Below are 18,542 nucleotides of genomic sequence, written 5' to 3'. Positions count from 1 at the left end.
CATCATTTGATATAGTTAATAATTTCTTATACTTTGATCCTACAAGAAAGGGTCGGTTTTATTTATCAATTATTTTAATTGTTACTGCTACATTTTAGAACCTCACTAATAGGTCACCATTATATAAAACATTGAAAGAACACATTTACCAAGCAACAAATACCCTTTAACAAATCCTCTCTCTTACATAGTCCAGCATAATATTGATGTTCCTTTTATTTTTAAGATCATCTTCACCCTCAGTTATAAATTCTGAATTTTTCTGAAAGCCTCAGGAATTAGTGAAGCTCCTTAGCCATTGTTTTCAGGTTAAAAACAAGAGTGTAATGAGGGAAAATAATGAAGATGTCCAAAATTTAAATGTTAAAAAACTTGAACATCTGGCAACACCTTCTGCCTACATAAAACAAATACTGTCTATCATTGCTCCATTTGTCTTACTACAGTCTCATTATTGTTGTATTAATACCTTTATGAGCTACTTTGTTTCAGTTAATGCCAACAAGCCAAGGCTTGCTTAATCTCTGGTCTATTGCTTCTTCAGCGTTGACAAATAACTTTTCATGTGGTTGTTTCATGTTCCACATTTTGGGACAGATTGTGTGCAACTGCTTGTAGGAATTTGAGGGCTGGAGATGGTGGCTCCAAACTTTGGTGCCTGTATTGCAGTGATAATATAGACCCTTGTGGTTCTTGGACTGTTGTACATGGTTCATTGATTGTAAGGTAGACCTTAGTTGTAGTGAAGGAGGTCTTGCTTGATGATTTTTAGCCAATAAGTTGATAGCCACTTTCAAGTCAGCAGGGGAATCCTAATCCTCTTAAATATCCAAGTCTTTGATGTAAGAGCCACATTTATTAGTTGTCTATTGTTGGGATAGCTGTGCTATTACAGTAGTGACTGTGTTGAAGTTCTGATATTGCATTTAGATGTCACTAGGCATAATAAAAATATTAAAATGCAATCATTAACAGGAGAAAGAATGTTATCCTAATTTAAACCAACTTATTAGCAATAGGATTAATGTTCTCAGTAGATGAATTATTGGCATTGAAAGGTGAAAGTGACTGCTATCATCTTTGATAAGTAGAGTGCAGACTGTAGAAATAAAATTGTCATGAACTTTACATAGATTAGAATGCATCTATGTGATCCTTGAAGAACAATCACTGACAGATGGCTGACATCTGAGAATCCGGTGCCTTCTAGACTTGTTATTCATTCCTTTCATTTTGTCAATCTGATAGAGGAATGTTTCTTGTCTCTATGAGACTCCTTTGCCTAAAATGGCAGAAAAAATTCAGAAGCAGCATGTGCCTCATATGAGTTATCTTCTGAAGTGGATTCTGTGTTTGTAAGATTTAGAAGTAACTTAAAATGTGAATACATTCCCAAAATATGTGCTGTGGGCATACATAACCATAGGATCATAATCAAAGGAAGGTTTGGGTTGGACAGAACCTTAAAGACCATCTAGTTCCAATTCTATGGCCATAAACATTGACGCCTTTTACCAGACCAGGTTGCTCAAAGCCCATCCAACCTGGCCTTGAACACTGCCTGGTATGGGGCATCCACAACTGCTCTGGGCAACCTGTGCTGGTGTCTCACCACCCTCACTGTAAGGCATTTCTTCCTAATACATCTACTCTAAGCCCACCCTCTTTGAGTTTGAAGCTATTCCCCCTTGTCCTCTCCCTACATGCCATTGTAAAAAGTCCCTCTCCATGTTTTTTGTAGGCCCTGTTTAGGTACTGTAAGGCTGCTGCAAAATATCAGAACTGTTTTCCTCAGCAAGAGTTCAGGGCTGCATTTTTCTAGAGGGCAGTGCTAAATAAAGTCTAGTTTTCACAGTGATAATCAGAGAAATTATTGCACTTGTATTCTGAGCTGGATTAGTTAAACTTCATTGAACTGTGTGTGGGTTCTCATTCAGAAACAGAATAGCCTTTGTTTAGTGTAGCCTGTTTAATTTTTCAAGTAAATTAAAGCAAATGGAATTAATGCTACTTTAGTAAAGTACATCTACATGTAGGTTCAGTGTCATTTTAACAATTTATGCTGAATTCACAGCTTTAATTCAGAATTATTTTGCCTTAAAGGCATGAGAATATAAGCAGGAGTAGGATGGGCAGTTTTTACTAGCTAGTGATAGTCATTGAACCTGCTTAACTTAGATAAGATATTGAAGGAAACTTCAGCTTCTTTAAAGGAACTATAGACATTTGACTTCCCTCTTTCCCTCCCTCCTTCTTTCAAGAATTAAAGCATATCCCTAGATAAAAAAACATTCTACAGTAGGATGCCATGGCATAGCTGCATGTAGCAGACACATTTATTAAGAGGTGCTTTGTTAAATCTATGCCTTAAGGAAGGCAAGACTGGTAGGGCAAGGCAACATTCTGCATCAGATGAACTGGTGCATATGGGGGAAGTAAAGGCAAGTGAGAATTGAGAAAGTTAACTGTAGATTGCCAATACTGTCACTGTCTGGAAAGGTTTCTGTGCCGCTTAGGAGCACTGTATGGTTTGTGTACCTCAGTCACTTTCAAAGAAATGCAAAATGACAGTGGTACTTCTTTGAGCAAAGCCAAATTGCTACTGTTCTGCATTCTGCCCATCACTAATTTATTTTAATATTCTGTATCCATTTAAGAGGAAAATACGTACATCAAAAGTTCTTTGTACCCTTGAATGTAACTGAGTGTGAGTCTTTCATAATTAACAGTAATACAAGACAGTGTGGATGTCTCTCAGGATATTGTCTCACCAGCCAGTCTAGATTTTTTAAATCTGGACCGCATGAAATGATATCAATAGCCTAATGAGATGACTGCAGTATACTGACTAATCCTCTGTGATGAAGAGCTGCTGCAGTCCTTTGAGATGGGTAGCAGCAGGAGTGTTTCACACAGGGTAATAGAGTGTCTGGAAAGGAGGAGTAATGATACAGCTGAGACATAGTAGGTAAAGGATACCTTTGCTAAAACCCAGGCTTAGTCAGAGCTCTGCAGATGTGGTTAGTTGGCAGTTCTTTTTCATGATTAAAATTCTGCAATGTGGTAAAGGATTCACTATGTTCACTAAAGTCTCTTGGGCCTTTTCTGGTACAGCCAAACAGAAAAGAAACTGATTGTAAGCTACCTTTATAACTGGCATAGCATTTCCAAACACAGATTATCCTATTTAAAAAATATATGGCTTCCACCCATCATTTTTTCTATTAAGGCAGGCAAAGGCCAAGGATTCTCTGCCAAAGAAATCTGTGCCTGTCATAGTACCATGTTGCAGGTATCACTGCCCTCATGTAAATGATTCCTCTAGACAAGTGGATTGATGTTGTAAACATATATCATATGCTTATTTACATATAAAGGAAGAGTGGTAAAAATCCTGTTTTATTCTAGTGTATGAGCATTCTGAGATGACAGAACTGGGTGATCTCCTGACTTTGCTGTTCACAACTATTTGTGAATAGACTGTCAGTCTAAAGGCCATGTCCCTTTTTGGGAAGACAAAGCATATGTGCAGAGCCTGTTCATGTAAATTAAGGCTTCAGGATCAAAACTTCAGAGGCAAGCTCTTTATCAAAGGAGGGCATCTCATTACATTTACATTAAGGGAATTTTGCCAGGCTTTCCTGTGCGGTCCTTAATGTCACTCCAAGTCCCATGTGAGTAATACATTGGAAACCAAATCATTGCCATGTTTTGTTGGTTTAGGATTATTAACAATGTTCTTGTTTCACATTATTCATTTCAGATCACCAGACTATCTCTGATATTAACTTGTCAGATGTCAGGGGAGCCTCAGAAGAAACAGACCTCACTTTTAAAACAGAGGGACTTTCTGAAAGATTAGAAAGTGATGAGCAGTCAATATTGGTGCTTCCGAGAAGAATATCATGTGAGGTAAGGCTTCTGGATGCTAAAATCTTTGGGTTAACAGTCACTGTTCTTCCCCTTCTCCTGCTGCAATCTCATTCATACTGTATATGCTGTTTTTCCAAAATTGTCAAGGGACCGAATGAGAGTGCACCTAGACTGCAGTGGGATTTATTTTGCCTTTGTGTTGCATCCATGCTGCAGTCAAAAGATTTGGAAGTGAAGTCATTTGGAGACAGCTCTATTAGAGTTATTTTGCAGCTTGAGTTGAAATATTACTGTCATGTGGGCCTTATATTTCTGAGGGAGCAAATAATCAGGCACTTCTTGAGAGATGTGGCATTTGTCCTGGCAAGAATCCAGGATGGGTGTATGTATATATGCATACATGCCCATACCATGAATTACACAGGGCATGTGTCAGCACAGACCTAGTTTGAGTTTAAATTAAATCAGAAATATTAATATGTATATGTCTGCATGCATATGCAGTGTCATAAATGTTCATATGTGCTTTTAATCAGAGTGGCTGTGAGGAACATGTGACAGCATAAACAGAGGAAATAAAAAATCCAGCACGGCATTCCTTCATGTGAATGGACTTGGACTTGGTCACGGTCAAATATGGAGGTTGCAGTGTACATAGAATGTCACAAATTTTGTTTGCTGTCTGTCTTTTAAAGATAATTTACACACATCATTTCATTGTTGAGATCAGTTCTAAGGGAGTGACTGCCTCTGGTTCAGGAAGTAGTATAGGGCTATTGTCTCACATCACCTGCTGCTTCTATCTACTGTCACCTTATGGAAGAGGTTAAGTGGGTCTAAAGTATTTTAGGTTCATCTATTCTTTTTAAGATAGATGTCATTCTTCTAGACTATAAAGGGGCCTTAGAAAATGTAACAATTCACCTACATATGCATTTAAAATACTGTTTTAAAATATTCTCATGTAAGCTAAATTTAAAATCCTACATTAAATTTAAATCCTACTTTCTTGTGTCTTTCATGTAAGAAAGGAAACACAAAAGGAAAGCTCATGAAATACTAAAGGAAGCAGTGAGATACCATCATGTTTTGGTAGTACGATTTCTGCATGAAGCTGTTGGTGAAGGAAAGTTCTTTCAATATACTTTCAATATAATGTTACACTTCCAATATAATTTTCTGAAGGACTAATGGGAACATATTTTAATTTTGTAGAACCCTGGTGAAATATTCATTCTGTTGAAAGAGGAAATAGATGAAGAAACTCTAGAAATTGAATTCATAACAGATAATCAACCAATTAGAATGCAGACAGCCTCTTGGAACAAGAAGGTCAAATATGTGAAAGCCCTAGGTAAGAAAAATATTCTTTACCTTTTAGAAAAACTAAAAAGTTTCAACTCCCTTCAGCTTTTCTAAGAAGTAGTTTCCCTTTCTGCTATTTAGTGGGTGTTTCCTGTAAATGAGTTTTGCACACATAACTTTTAATAAAGCAGAGAAGCAAGGCCTTGTGATTTATGGGAACCTAGGTTCTATTAGGTTGGTTTTCTGTGGTTAAATGGCAGATGGCAGTCTTAAAATGTCATTGATTAGTTACAGATTAACATTCTCCAAAATTACTGCCATAAAATGCAAACCTAATATTCTTTTCTTATTACTCTGTTACTAAATGTGTCATTTTATATTTAATGCAGTAAATCTGGTTGTTCTCTCCATAATTCTTAGTGATGCAGGAAATAGTTTCTTTTCTCTGTTCACATTCACATAATTTCTCTGTATTACTCATCTTTGCTAGTTCCTAATGGTTTTTTTTAATTGCTCCATTCATAACTAGTTGATAACAGTTTCAACTATTTAACATTTTTTAGAAGATCTGTGCAGATTTAAGGGGCACACCTACCCCCATTCTTGATGGGAGTTAAGAATTAAAACATTTCTCATCTATGTATTCAGAGTATAGTTTGCTATTGAGCTAGATGCTGTGAGTTGCCAGAGGAACTTACATAATATTTTATTATAAAATTATTGCAATATAACCTTAGATAGGAGGAAATACTACGATAATAGGATACAATTTTTCCACTGTGGCTTCTTGGAACTATATTTTTGTAATTCTGTGACCTGATGATTTCTGTGACTCAGCACTGGTGAGACTGCACCAGTTGAGTGCTGTGTCCAGTTCTGGGCCCAACACTTTGAGAAAGACACTGAAGTGCTGGATTGTGTCCAGAGAAGGACAATGGAGCCTGGGGAAGGGTCTAAAGATTAACTCACATGAGGAATGGCTGAAGGAGCTGGCGTTGTTCAGCCTGGAGAAAAGACTGATGACTCTCTAAAACCTACCTGAATGGAGTCTGTGCCAGCTGGGATTTGATCTCTTCTCCCAGGCAATCAGTGACAGGGCAAGAGGACATGGCCTCAAGCTGTGCCAGAGGAGGTTCAGGTTGGAGGCCAGGAGGAATTTCTTCACAGAAACATTTGTTAAACATTGAAACAGGCTGCCTAAGGAGGTGGAGGAGTCACATCCCTGGAGGTGTTTGAGAAATGACTGCATGTGGCGCATGTGCCATGGTCTTGTTGACAGGCTGGTGGTCCATCAGAAGTTTAACTCAATTACCTTGGAGGTCTTTTCCAACCTAATTGATTCTGAGATTTTCATCCTGAATGCTGTCCTGAGATGATGGCCACACGTGGGCTGAGAGTTCTTTATCATTGTGATGGTGCAGAGAGTTTGTTTTCAGAAACAAGCAGGGAACTTCCATCTGCAGCTGGATTTCAGAGAACAAAATCTGCACTCTTCTTGCACATATCTTAAAAGAGTCTTCCAAAATTTTTTTGGTGAGAATACTGTTGATCGCAAGAAGGTTTCTGTAGTAGTTGAAGAAATAAAATGTGAAAAGTTAATGAAATATGAAGAAATTGTCAGAGATCTGTAGCCAAGTTTAATTATGTTTCATATATCATTTGTGTTTGATGTTTAATCTGTTTTAAAACCTGGAAAAGTGGAAATTTGGAAATATCCTGGTTTAGGTCCATCTAATCTGATGTTATAGGAGATATGCTGTGTTTTTTTGGTTTTTTGTTTGGTCTTTTTTTTTTAAAGCCCACATTTGGGCAGTTTCCATTTAAGCAATTTAGTGTGATGTACTATTAGTCTAGCTTGTCTGGCCCTATTCCTCTTCTCCATTTTCAGAATTGCCCTTTTTTTCACTGTTTTGTGGGCTGAGTTAGTATTTTAAGAAGACTGTGCTAGTATGGTCCAGCAGAATGCCTGGCACAACAAGCACTAATGGGTTGGGAAATGTGCTCATAAAGTAGGCTTGTGCTGCACACAGAGCAAATCACGCCTAAGTAACAGACTACAAGTGCCTCTCTCCTTGGCTTTTGCAAGGTAAACAACTGGAATGGATTAATTATACTGCAATTTTTGCAGCCTAGCTCAAATACAATTTTGAGAACCTTGACTGTAATTAAGGAAAAATGTTTCATAAGATGAATAGCAATTGGTCTATTTGTGATAAATGCACTTTTCCTTAACATGTAGGCACAAGGGAGCTGATTATAGGTCATCAGTCTATCAAAGGGCAGTTGGAAATTTTAAGCATTCTGTTTTCATCTCCTTTCTAATGTGAAGCAATATAATGGCTTTGCTTTATACAGATTTAAAGATACGTATTTTCTTTTGTCAGCTTTCTGATGTTAGACTGCAAGACTTGAATAAAAAACTGACTACACTGAATCACCTGTGAAATGCAAATCCAGTCAGTTCATCAACTCTATCTTTTTCTGTGATATTCTCTGTTTTTTTACTCATTCCCTGAGATTCCTTGTCTGAGACTGTAAAGTGTTTTCAGCTGCTGTTCTGATTTGTTCTTTTATAAGATTTTCCTGCTGGCCCTGTATATGTAAATGTCTACTGTGGGGGAATCATTAAGAGGACAGCACAGATTGAATACTATACTGCACTAGAGGAAATTGAACCCCTTTTAAAGAAAGTGGCTGACCCAATAGCTTTCACTTGTCAGGTAAGTTGACTTCTCAAATTGTAATTAAAGAAAAATAGACTGTAAGTGACTTAATGAACTAAGATAGTATGCAATCATTTGATTGCACAGTAATTTGTAATGGCTCAGTAGCAGGCTCAGGATTAAGAAGCTTGTCTCTGAGATGTCAGGTTGTAAGCAAGTCAGGCAAGAGAAAACAAATTTTATATGCTCTTTTTTTGTTTAGAGAGTGATGTAAACATCCTTTGTGCTGTATATGCCCAATGAGCAACACACTGCACTCCAAAGGTTGAAAATAAGAATAAATATTAGTGAAGTCCCTCTCCATTTAAAGTGTTATTTTTTCTGTGTTCTGAAGCCAATAGAAGCAAGTAATCTTAAACCACATTTGGAGGGTTATTATTCATTCACCATCAAACCAAATTTTTCTGGCATAGCTTGTATGGGAAGCAGTAGGTTGCCATTCATGTAGAGTGCATTTGCAGCTGCTGAATTCTCATTCATGTGATTTGCTGGTTGCCATGCAGATTCTTTGTGTATATTTAGAAAAAATCAGGTTTTGAGCTGTGTTTCAGATCAGCACAGCAGACTGCAGTGCTCTGCAGCATGTTCTTTCCCAGTGGCACATAAGAAATAACAGGAAAAGAAAGCATATATTAAGAAAGCACGGAATCTCAAGTGTCATTTGTTGAATGGTGGGTAGCCCAAGCAGACCTTGCACGATGTCTATATTATAATTGCAAAGCCAGAACAAGAATAATAGATTGTTTTTCCACTGCAGACAATCTCATTTTCCTGTGACAAATATACCTTATCCACCACCTAAGGCATTACACTCATAACAAAAGGATTAATAAAATATGATGTATTGCATTATTTGTGTTCTATTAAGGATGAGGCTAGGCTCCTTCCAAGTACAAGTTACTTCTGTTCTGGAAAAACAGGGATGTTGCACAAGAAAAATAGTGCAACTCAAAGACTAAATGAGTTCTTAAATTCTTTATGGTATCCATCATTTTTTTAGCCTGTATTTTGAAGTATATCTAAGTAAGCTTCTAACAGGTTTCATTTAAACCTGGATGCATAAGAAGTATGCCATAATGATTTAAAATTTATCATTAACATGGTAACCTAGATACCTGCAACACACAAGATATTTCCACAGTTATTTGTGTTATTCAGGAGTTTGACCCTTTGTTTAACCAGCATGACTGATATTTATTAAAGTACATGCAATTCAAATCATATTCAAATGCAAAAATAATTCTGTGCAGAGCAGTAGTGTACACCGGGAGATACAGCTGTAGTGTTATGAAGTATGCTTAACATTTCCTCACCTTACTCCTCTGAATAATAAGCAAGGGTTTACATGCGGTGACAATGCTATATGCTGTTATTTTTATTGTTTTAGTAACTGAAAAGCTAATGTTGAAAGAATATTTTTAATTGGGTAAGCACTACAGTCAACACAATGTCATGTGTTGTGACATGTCAACACAATGTCTGTGGCAACGTATTCTGATGGTAATTCCTCTGTAAGTATTCCTATGTGTCTCATTTAATGGTACCTGCTGTACCTCAGAGTGCAGTACAGTAACTACCTAGGTAACTAAAATTTTTCTGCAAACTCCTAAAATGAGCTCCTGATTTAATGTCAACAAGCTACATCATAAAGATGCAATTTACAGAACATAATTTACCTTAATCTTTAAAATATGTTCACAAAAAGAAAACAAAACAGACTTGATACTCATTAGAATTCCCATCAAGTAGCAGCAGTAGTAGAAACTTCTGTTTAACCAGGATAATTAAAACCTTTGAGACTATCAACTTGTTTGCAAAAGTATCCTGGGGCAACAGTCATTTATCTATGCAAAGTAACAATCAAACACAATGGAAAACAAATCTGATATAAAATAGAAAAGCTTACAGCAATTATTGATCAAAGCAATATGACCCTGTGATTCAAGGGGAAGTTCAAGACTTTCACAAATACTTGCAATCTGAGAATTATCTCCATATTAAAATTCTGTGGTGAAAGCAAATGGCTGGATTAGTTTGTACCAAAGACACAGTGCTTTGGTAAAATGCTTACATTATTTTCTGTATTGCCTTGCCAACCTTTCCAGCTCCTTTTGAAATGCTCCACTTTGTCCCCCAATGAAGCCAAAGAAACAAGACCCAACAGCTATTGGATTACAGCTATCCATTCCTTTTAGTGATGGTCAGATGAATACGTGGATCTTAGTGGGAGACTATCAAAATATGGTACTTCTGCATTTATGGGTCTGGTTTTTGCAAGAAATTAAAGATTTGTGTTAGCTAAGGTATAGATTAAACATAATCTAAAATTTTTATAAATCATGGTTTTGGATAAAATTCTTTGCTACATCTGATAGATTGTAATTTTGAGTTCAATTTTTTCTGAATTTAAAAAGCATTTACCAATATCAGCAAGATATTTTAAACAAGCAAATAAATATTTAAAATGTAACTGAATAAATAATAAAATTAAATTAGTTTCTTTGCATGAGTTTTGAAAGAAAAAAACTGAAATGTTAAAGTAGGAAAAGTTGGTATCATAATGCTGAATGGATTTGCTATGAGAATGTAAAAAGTGAAAGTTGGCTAAAGATCATTATTTTTGGTTCTATCACTTTCACAATTCTGCATTCAAGAAACTCTCTTAGGGAGTTTATGTTCTTACAGTAACCTAATGTACAGAGTGATATTAAGGTTTTTATAATTCATAATTAAACTTTTTTATATTTCATGTTTTACTTTACATCAGCTAATCATTTCATCATTCTGCTGGATTTATATGCTGTATTGATTTTTCTCTCAGACTTTCTACCAAATGGAAATATTGATTCAATTATTTAGTGTTGGGGTTTTCTGGCGTAGATTTATTTGGTTTCAAAATTTAAAAAAAAATGAAGCTAAGGTCATATCCTTATTACTGAAGTTGGTAAGTTCATGTTAGCTTGAGTGACTTAGAATATCTGGAGAGATTGAAGAAGTCTTTATGACAAGCTTTGGCTGAATAATATTCCTATGGTTGTGAGATACTTGGTATCTTAAATGATGTTTTTATCATAGTCATTAAACAGGATTCCAGGTACAGCTGGAAAAGAAGAATGAAAATAAACTGCAGCCTCCTCTATGAAAACTTGTAGATATCTATATTATTTATGTGGTGATATTTTGTATGCACCTCTACCTGATCCCCAAAGATACTTCATTTGAAACCGTATTTAATATTTCAATCTTCTTCAGTTAGATCAACAGCTGTTATTTTGAAATGCTTCTTTCTTTTCCTCTAGGTATGGAAGCTTTTCATGTTCTATCACTGACTAAAATTGTCAGAAATGCCTGACTGTTTTTAAACCTAGCCCATTCTCATTGGCAGAAGCAATCCAGATATGGAAGTGCATGTAAAGTAGTGTCTGATATGTAACAACGAATGAAGACGTTCATCTTTATGTAAATGTAACCTTGTTAGTACTGCCTAAGCCAGTGGAATATGCTAATTTACTGGCTCTGGATGCTGTGTTTCAGTGGCACACATTTGCAGGGCTTGGTTAGCACTTATTAAAGAAAGTAGGTAATATCGTTCACAAAAGTAGCAAAATATGTGCTTGGTGGTCTCCTTTTTCAAGGATGCTTTTGGAATCCTAGATTGGGGGATTTTCCGATCACAGCTGTGTCCTGTTGCTCTGGAAAGGGGTGAGGGAATAGAGACAGTGTCTACAGCTGGAGAGGTGGTGCTGTGACAAGCAGTGAGGCTTGTGGAAGGATTTCCAGTACTGGAGCAGAGAAGTTGGCTGTGCTTCAGAGAGTGTGGGAAGAATTGTCTACAAACTCACAAGCTTAGTTTTGGTGGGGCTGCAAGGGCATAGAGGGAAACTAGCACTATTGTGTATTTTCTCTAGTGTTGTAAATCTTTATTTAGACAAAAGGTGGGCTTTTTCAAACTCCTGAGTGGCTCAGAGTTCTCTTGCAGAGTGCCTAACTTCAAGTTCGAGTTTAAATACAGTTCTGCTTCTTTTGGCTTTGGTGAAGCTTCCCCAGGAACTTCAGGTTTGTAATGTTGGTGAGATTTCTTGGGAAGATTTCTTGGGCCTGTAGAGATCTGTGTGGGTATGTTAAAATACATAAACACAGCAGACTTGGAGTCTGTGAGTGCTCTGGGGCAGAAATGGGCAGTAAAGTAAAAGTCTCTAAACTGAAATTTTTCTTGAGGAGAGGCCTTTTATGATATGGAGCTGGATAGTGCAGAGTGGCCCTATTCCTACTTCTGTTTTCCTGTTGTTTTAGCTGTTATCTTCATCTAAATGCTGGAACTGGCCCTTCTGTATGTGAGATAAAAGACATAGCTGCTTTTTTTTTTAATTAACTAATCTTTTTTTCCTTTTGTGTCTTTGCTATAGAGGAGCACAATGAAGCTCACCATTACAGTTTAGTTAAGAGCATAGCAATGAGTTAAGAGCATAGCTTGTTAAATCATTGCTTAAGCCCTCAGATTTTACATCCAAGAGTAAGAGGAAAAACAAAAAGTTGAGGTGGAAAACTTGAAGCAATTTGCACTGATAACTTTGTATAATAAGTGCATTGTTCCTGACTTGTAATTCATAGAAATTGATAGGCTAGTCATTAGAGGAAAGGCCTGTTGAAGTATGAGAAATTTTAAAATATTAAAAATATTACTTCAAACTTAGTTTGTCTAGAAGCCCACTTAAATTCTTATTCTCTGCATAGTGGGGTACCTACTACACAGTTGCTTCAGTAAGTACCAATGGTTTTGAGCCTCTTTTTTCATGACACAGGATCTGCCATATACACTCATCTGAACTAGTTCCTGTGTTGTTACTTGGTTTTGTCCTACTCTACCCTGAACTTTGTTAAGGCAATGTAATGATAATGTATCTAAGACCTATTTAGAATGAAAGAGAATAGTATGGGTTCGTAACTGACTTTTTATATTATTCCTCTTAATAACATGTAAATGTAGTGTTGTTATTCGTGTTAATAATTTGTGGGTTTTATAGATATTTTGGGAGGTTTTGCTTGTGCTTTCTGAATTCGCACAGTAAGTCTTGTGCTTAGGATAAATTTTTATTTTTTCCTAGGTGGAGTCTTTCCTTAATGCTTATTCCTTTCCCTATTGAAGATTATTATATGTATTCACTATTACTGAATAAAAAATTCTGAGAATGCAGTGTGACATCACAGAAAGGGAGTGAATTATGAGAAGAAATGCAGTGGTTTTTCGTATCTTAATATTGGAAGGGCCAGGGTTAATCATGGGAAAAATAAACAATCATATTGTTAGCTTCCTGCATAAATGTCTAATTCTTGGTAGGAGTTGGATGAAAATTATATCCTGCCTCTGCACTCCACATTTTCTGATCACGCCATACTTACTTTTCTTATTCCCTTTTAACAGCCCTGCGAATTAAACTTCATGGCTCATCAGTACACCCCCCTGTCATTTTCTCCTCAGCATGTCAGTCAGACTTTCTTTTCAAATTCATATGCTAAGCATGTCTGAAGATGTTCCATTTTAGTCATCCCAGAATCATCTTGACCAGAGACAGTCTAGTTGTGGGAAGGCAAACTTTAACACAGGGCTACTGACCCTGAGCAGAGTAAAGCAACTCTCCCTGAGCTCTTCTCTGCTGTGGCTGTGCTCCTTTTGGTGCCCAGTGCAGCACAGACTGGGGTACACAGCTGTAGTGCTTGGTGTAAAATGTCCTTAGTCTTCAAATCTCTGTAGTCAGGCTGCTCTTGTCAGGCCAGGCAAAGAAATATTTAATTCTGGCTACCTTGAAAGTTCTTAAGCATAGTTTTTGACTTTCTGTCCAGAGTGAGGCACTCAAAAATCTCCTGGCAGTCCATGCAGATTTCCCTTGTCTAAAGACTGTGTGTTTAGTAGGAAGCTGATCTATCTGGTTGATATCAGTTTCTTGTTCTGGCAACAATATTTTGTTTTGGCTGATGAAACTGAAGCTGTTTCCTACCTAGACAAGTCCACAATTTTAATGTATAAGTTTTGGGTAACAGAGAGTTACTATAATCTTTAAACTCACCTTGAATTACCGCTGTAGTACAACATCGATCTTCCTGTCCTTACACTTCATCCAGAAGTTTATTTAAGTCATGTCTGAACTTTGTATGTTATAGTGCATGTTTATGTACAGTTGGATCATGTTGTCATGATTTTTGTATTAAAATATCTCTTCTATAGTTTTCCAAAACTGTGCTTCTCTTACTGAAAGAGATTTTGCCATAGTACTGTTTTGAGCAATTTGATTCACCAGCATTCTGAGGATAAAGTTAAAAATACATATGCAACAAATGCACTATTTTTTATCTGTTTTTTTCTTTCTTTTAAACAGGCATTGAAATTTTCTTCTGTAGAAAAGGTAGACAATGTTCTGACTTCATTACTGAGAAACAAAATATCTACTTATGAATTCAGCCTACTCCAAAGTGAAGAAGAGCACCATCACCAAACTAGTGAGTCACTTGTTCTATGTACTGATTTTTATTACTGAGTCTATGGTTGTTACTTATAAATGTTAATAAGACAATCCTCAAGTATTGAAAGCCTCTAGGGAAATGGAAGAATCCGCAATAAAGGCAACATAAGCAGAAAAAATGGGAGAAATAATTCTGTAAATCATTACTTTGTGGCTCAGTACTTTGTATTTATACTTCCGTGGATTGTTGATCAGCTTTGGATTAACTGCAAGTTGACAGCTTTGCAGCTGAGCAAATTCATACTTACAGAGAAAATGGTCGATAAGAGTCATGTGGAGATGCCTGTTCATGATAGGGTTTTTTTTACTAATTGCTCTTCTGCAACGCAGTTTAAACTGCACTTTTTCCAGTTATAGGGGAAATCTGAAATCTTTCTCTATCTGAAAAGAATGGATAGCTTTTGATCTTAAAACAGCACAAAACTTCTCCAGTCACTTTTAGTACCTATGCACTTAATGGTTTTCATTACTTCTGGCAAAAAGATAATTTTGTTATTTTTAATTTTTAAAAGTAGATACATTATGTGGACAATTCAGTTATGCATCCAACAGAAGCTGCTGTTAGTACCAAATGGAGGGCCCTGGTTGGATTCATTAGCCACTTACTAGGGATTCAAACTGGTTTGCAATAAACCAAGAGTGTGCTTATTTAGCTTGTGTTTTGAAAGCATCATTATGATGTTATTTCAAATGTGTATTAAACCTCAGCATTTTAGGAAACTTCTGGGGAAAAACATTACTCAAGAAAATGTTTTCTTTCTAAAACACTAGAGAAAGATGTGTTCAGGACGCTGCTTGACTTCTGTTTTGTGTAGCTAGACTTCAGTTTTGAGAGAGGAAAGAGCTCTGTACAATCAGTGAATCTGCCACTTCTCATAACCAAACACAAACAACTTTTGTAGGTAGCTCTATGGGGATTGCCATCATGTTTCCTTTCCTTTTCTTTGTTGATGCAATTCACTCCTCTGTATTAGAGAAACGTGATTCAACTTGTAATGTAAAAATGAGCTTAAGCATCAAAGTTAGTTGGGAGCAAATAAATGAGGTGCCTGTCCTTGACATTTTCCTGTGCAAGACTGCAGGATCGGGGTGGATAACACAGACTCAAGAGTCTTTCCCTATGTGACTAATAACTATTAGATCTGGTGGTGTGTTTGAAAATTGAGAATAATGCTAACCAACCTCCTATGGCCCCAAAAAAAGGCCAGTGTGTTTCAAGAGCAAGCTGACTGCTTGAGCCAATAGTGACCTTAAAATGAACTGGTTTGATGCATGGCCAAAAAAGAAGGTGCAAAGTTGGATGCCCAGATTCTTCATGGAAAACTAGATGTGTTTGCAATGTTGGGAGCACTCAGAATGTGGGAGGCTTAGACTCTCATCCCTTTTCTGCCTGAAAGGTATATGAACCTGTGTCTTTGACTCCCATAAAAGCATCCCAAACAGCCACTAGACGTGTCCAGTAGTGGATGAGAGGAGTGCAAGCTTTCGCATGAGGTATAGGAAGAGAAACTGTATTGTTCTACCTGGATGCTTTATTTGAACATTCTTGCACATCAGGGGGCAGCTGATAAATTGCTGCTCTTGAAAGATCTCAATATGACCTCAAAATGAACCAAGAATGAAGAACTTATAATTAATTTATTGGATAAGTAATGAATTGCATGGTTTGACTTCTCACAAATTGTGATCTGTGTGATTAAAAACTTGGGAGTCTAAAAGTAAATCCAAGAGACATACAATGTAATGAAATTAAAATGCAGTATGATACTTTCCTGTACAGACAGTGGTTTAGATCAAAATATGATGAGATGCAAGTTTGCTTACATAATTAAGCTGCCAGTCCCATCCCCAAAATGGCTGTTCAACACTTTTTTGGTATGACAATGCAGTATTTGTGAGCAGCCAGTGTCTAAGCTTGTAATGTCAAGATAGGTGGCAAAGGTGCAAGAGGTTAACTCTGAAACAGATGAGCAAGCTAAATGCAGACTGGATAGAAACCACTGGAAAATGTTGTGTTTAGCACACAGATTTAACTGGAGACAGAGCCAAGACTTGTCTGGGATTTTTAGTAATGGTGTCACCTCTTGTGAAAGAATGTAACTAAAGGTGGAAATACTGTCTGAAATATTGCACATTCCATACTGAATTGATTTCAGGTATATTGAGTGCAAATTCCTTTATATTCTGGTAATAGAATCCAGTCAAAGCATACCAACAAATCCAAACTCAAATTTCAAAATATTTATTGAGAAATACGTTTCTTTTTGAAAAGCTCTGATTCTCAGAATCCTCAGATTTGGAAATTTTTGTTGCGTTGTTTCCTGTCCAAGAAATAACAATTTACTTGAGGAAAACCTGCTTCATTTTCCACTATTAATTATTTTTCCCTTTTTACAAGTTATCTATTGCTATTTCTCTAATTAAACTCAACTACTGGTGCTTATGAAAAGTCCTGAACTTGCTTTATAGAAAACAGTGCTTTTTGTCACCTAAAACTGCTAGAAATGTAGCAAATTCTGTCCTGATTTCTGTAATTCTTTTTTCCAAGTTGAAACATCTATCCCAAAAGAAGAAATAGAGTCTGGGTTTTTAGCTTCTGGCAGAATAATGGGGGGAGAGAGAAGGTACTGGTATTGGCACTGTAGAAGTCATCTTAGGTGCTATTTAAATTGCTAAGAAAAACAGCCGTGTCCTGTTTCAATAATTTGGGAAATAAAAGAAGGATGTCTTAAAAGATGTGCAGAAATATCACTGTAGGCTACTCTCTTTCCTTACTTCAATTTTATGAAAATTCCCACAGGCTAAGACAATGCTATGATAGAGTAATATTAGATTTTATGCTCTGTTTTATAGCTGAGGTTTTTCAGAATTCTCTGCAGAGAAGAGAAAGGACTATGACAGGACAAAACATACAAAAACCCCCCAGCAATTCACTCTTAACCTTGTGTATGTCAAAAGGAACTTGAATTAAAAGCAAGCACTGGCCTCACTGTAAGTTGAAAGTTGAAGCCACCTTAAAGCACTTAATAATGTGACACTTGAGGACTTTCCCTTTAACTTTTCCTTCCAGCTTGTGATCATCTGCTAACTAGTTCTTAGTGTAGGTGCCCAACAGCCACAGCTTTTCTCTGTTAACATTCTCCATTAAAGGACTGATGAGTAAAAGCTACTTTACCTCCACTACACCCTTACTGCTTTTGCTCAGTTCTATATAGTTAGCTGAAATGAGTTGTTCCAGTTTCACAGCAAACAAAATCTCCAGCAATTTTCACCAATTCAGTGTGACAAACTTGCAACTTCAAGAATGGTATTTTCTACCTGAAGCACATGGGCTTTCAAATAATTACAGCCTCTTCCTACTGTGTACAATGCAAAACTTTATTTGAAGTGGTTAAACATGTTATGAAGGAATTTTCTTTACAGCAGAACATCTAGTTTGTCTTACAAGCTCAGCTCAATTTTGAGAATTGGCAATTTAAGAACAGTTATAATTTAAAAACAAACACAAATAGATCTTGTAGTGGGCTTTTCTTATCTGTCATTATGACAGTGGTACCTATAGCTGTCAGTGATTTCTGCTGTAGAATCTGGTGGAAGGAGAGAAGTTCTTCACATTTCCTACTGACTTGGGAGGGATTCAAACAATTAGTGATGTCTCTTTTCACAATGAGGGCAAAAAACAAAGACCAGAAAGCTTCAATCATCTCTTTTGAGGTCATTAACCTTACTGTATTTCATAATTACAAATAGATTTGGGGGACGAGTTTCTGAGAGGCCAAGTCCAAGGACATCTTTTTCCCTTCACTGCATGGGAGGCAAAGCTATTAGGTTGTTATTATTAGCTAATTATTATTAGCAGAGAGTGACTACTGGTACCACAGCATGCAGAAATGGTCACTGAAATGTTGCTGAGGTTGCTGAAAGAACAGCTGCCATCTCCACTGTCAGTATTGCATTTACCAAGACAACAATTGTACCGAGGCAGCCTCAAGTAGTTCAAGGAGGGCTTCTCAGCAAGACTGGGGAAGTTTGGCCCTTGAAGATTGCATCGTACTTTGTGTGAGTGCAGGGTGCTGCCAGCTGAGTGCCTGAAAATCAGAGTATTGAAAACTGTCTGAAGTTA

General features: G+C 36.7%; 1 protein-coding gene across 1 annotated transcript in view; it reads left to right on the top strand.

Annotated features, from left to right (window-relative positions):
* Positions 1-18,542, top strand: part of BANK1 (B cell scaffold protein with ankyrin repeats 1) — a 134,713-nt gene that overhangs the window by 34,501 nt on the left and 81,670 nt on the right. The window contains 4 exon segments of the mRNA XM_036382683.1: positions 3,764-3,912; positions 5,089-5,227; positions 7,756-7,898; positions 14,276-14,396. Of these exon segments, the coding sequence (XP_036238576.1) occupies positions 3,764-3,912; positions 5,089-5,227; positions 7,756-7,898; positions 14,276-14,396 (552 nt within the window).

Source organism: Molothrus ater, chromosome 4, assembly GCF_012460135.2.
Source record: "Molothrus ater isolate BHLD 08-10-18 breed brown headed cowbird chromosome 4, BPBGC_Mater_1.1, whole genome shotgun sequence".
In the NCBI taxonomy this organism is placed as follows: domain Eukaryota; kingdom Metazoa; phylum Chordata; class Aves; order Passeriformes; family Icteridae; genus Molothrus; species Molothrus ater.
This window is presented reverse-complemented; position numbering and strand designations above follow the sequence as displayed.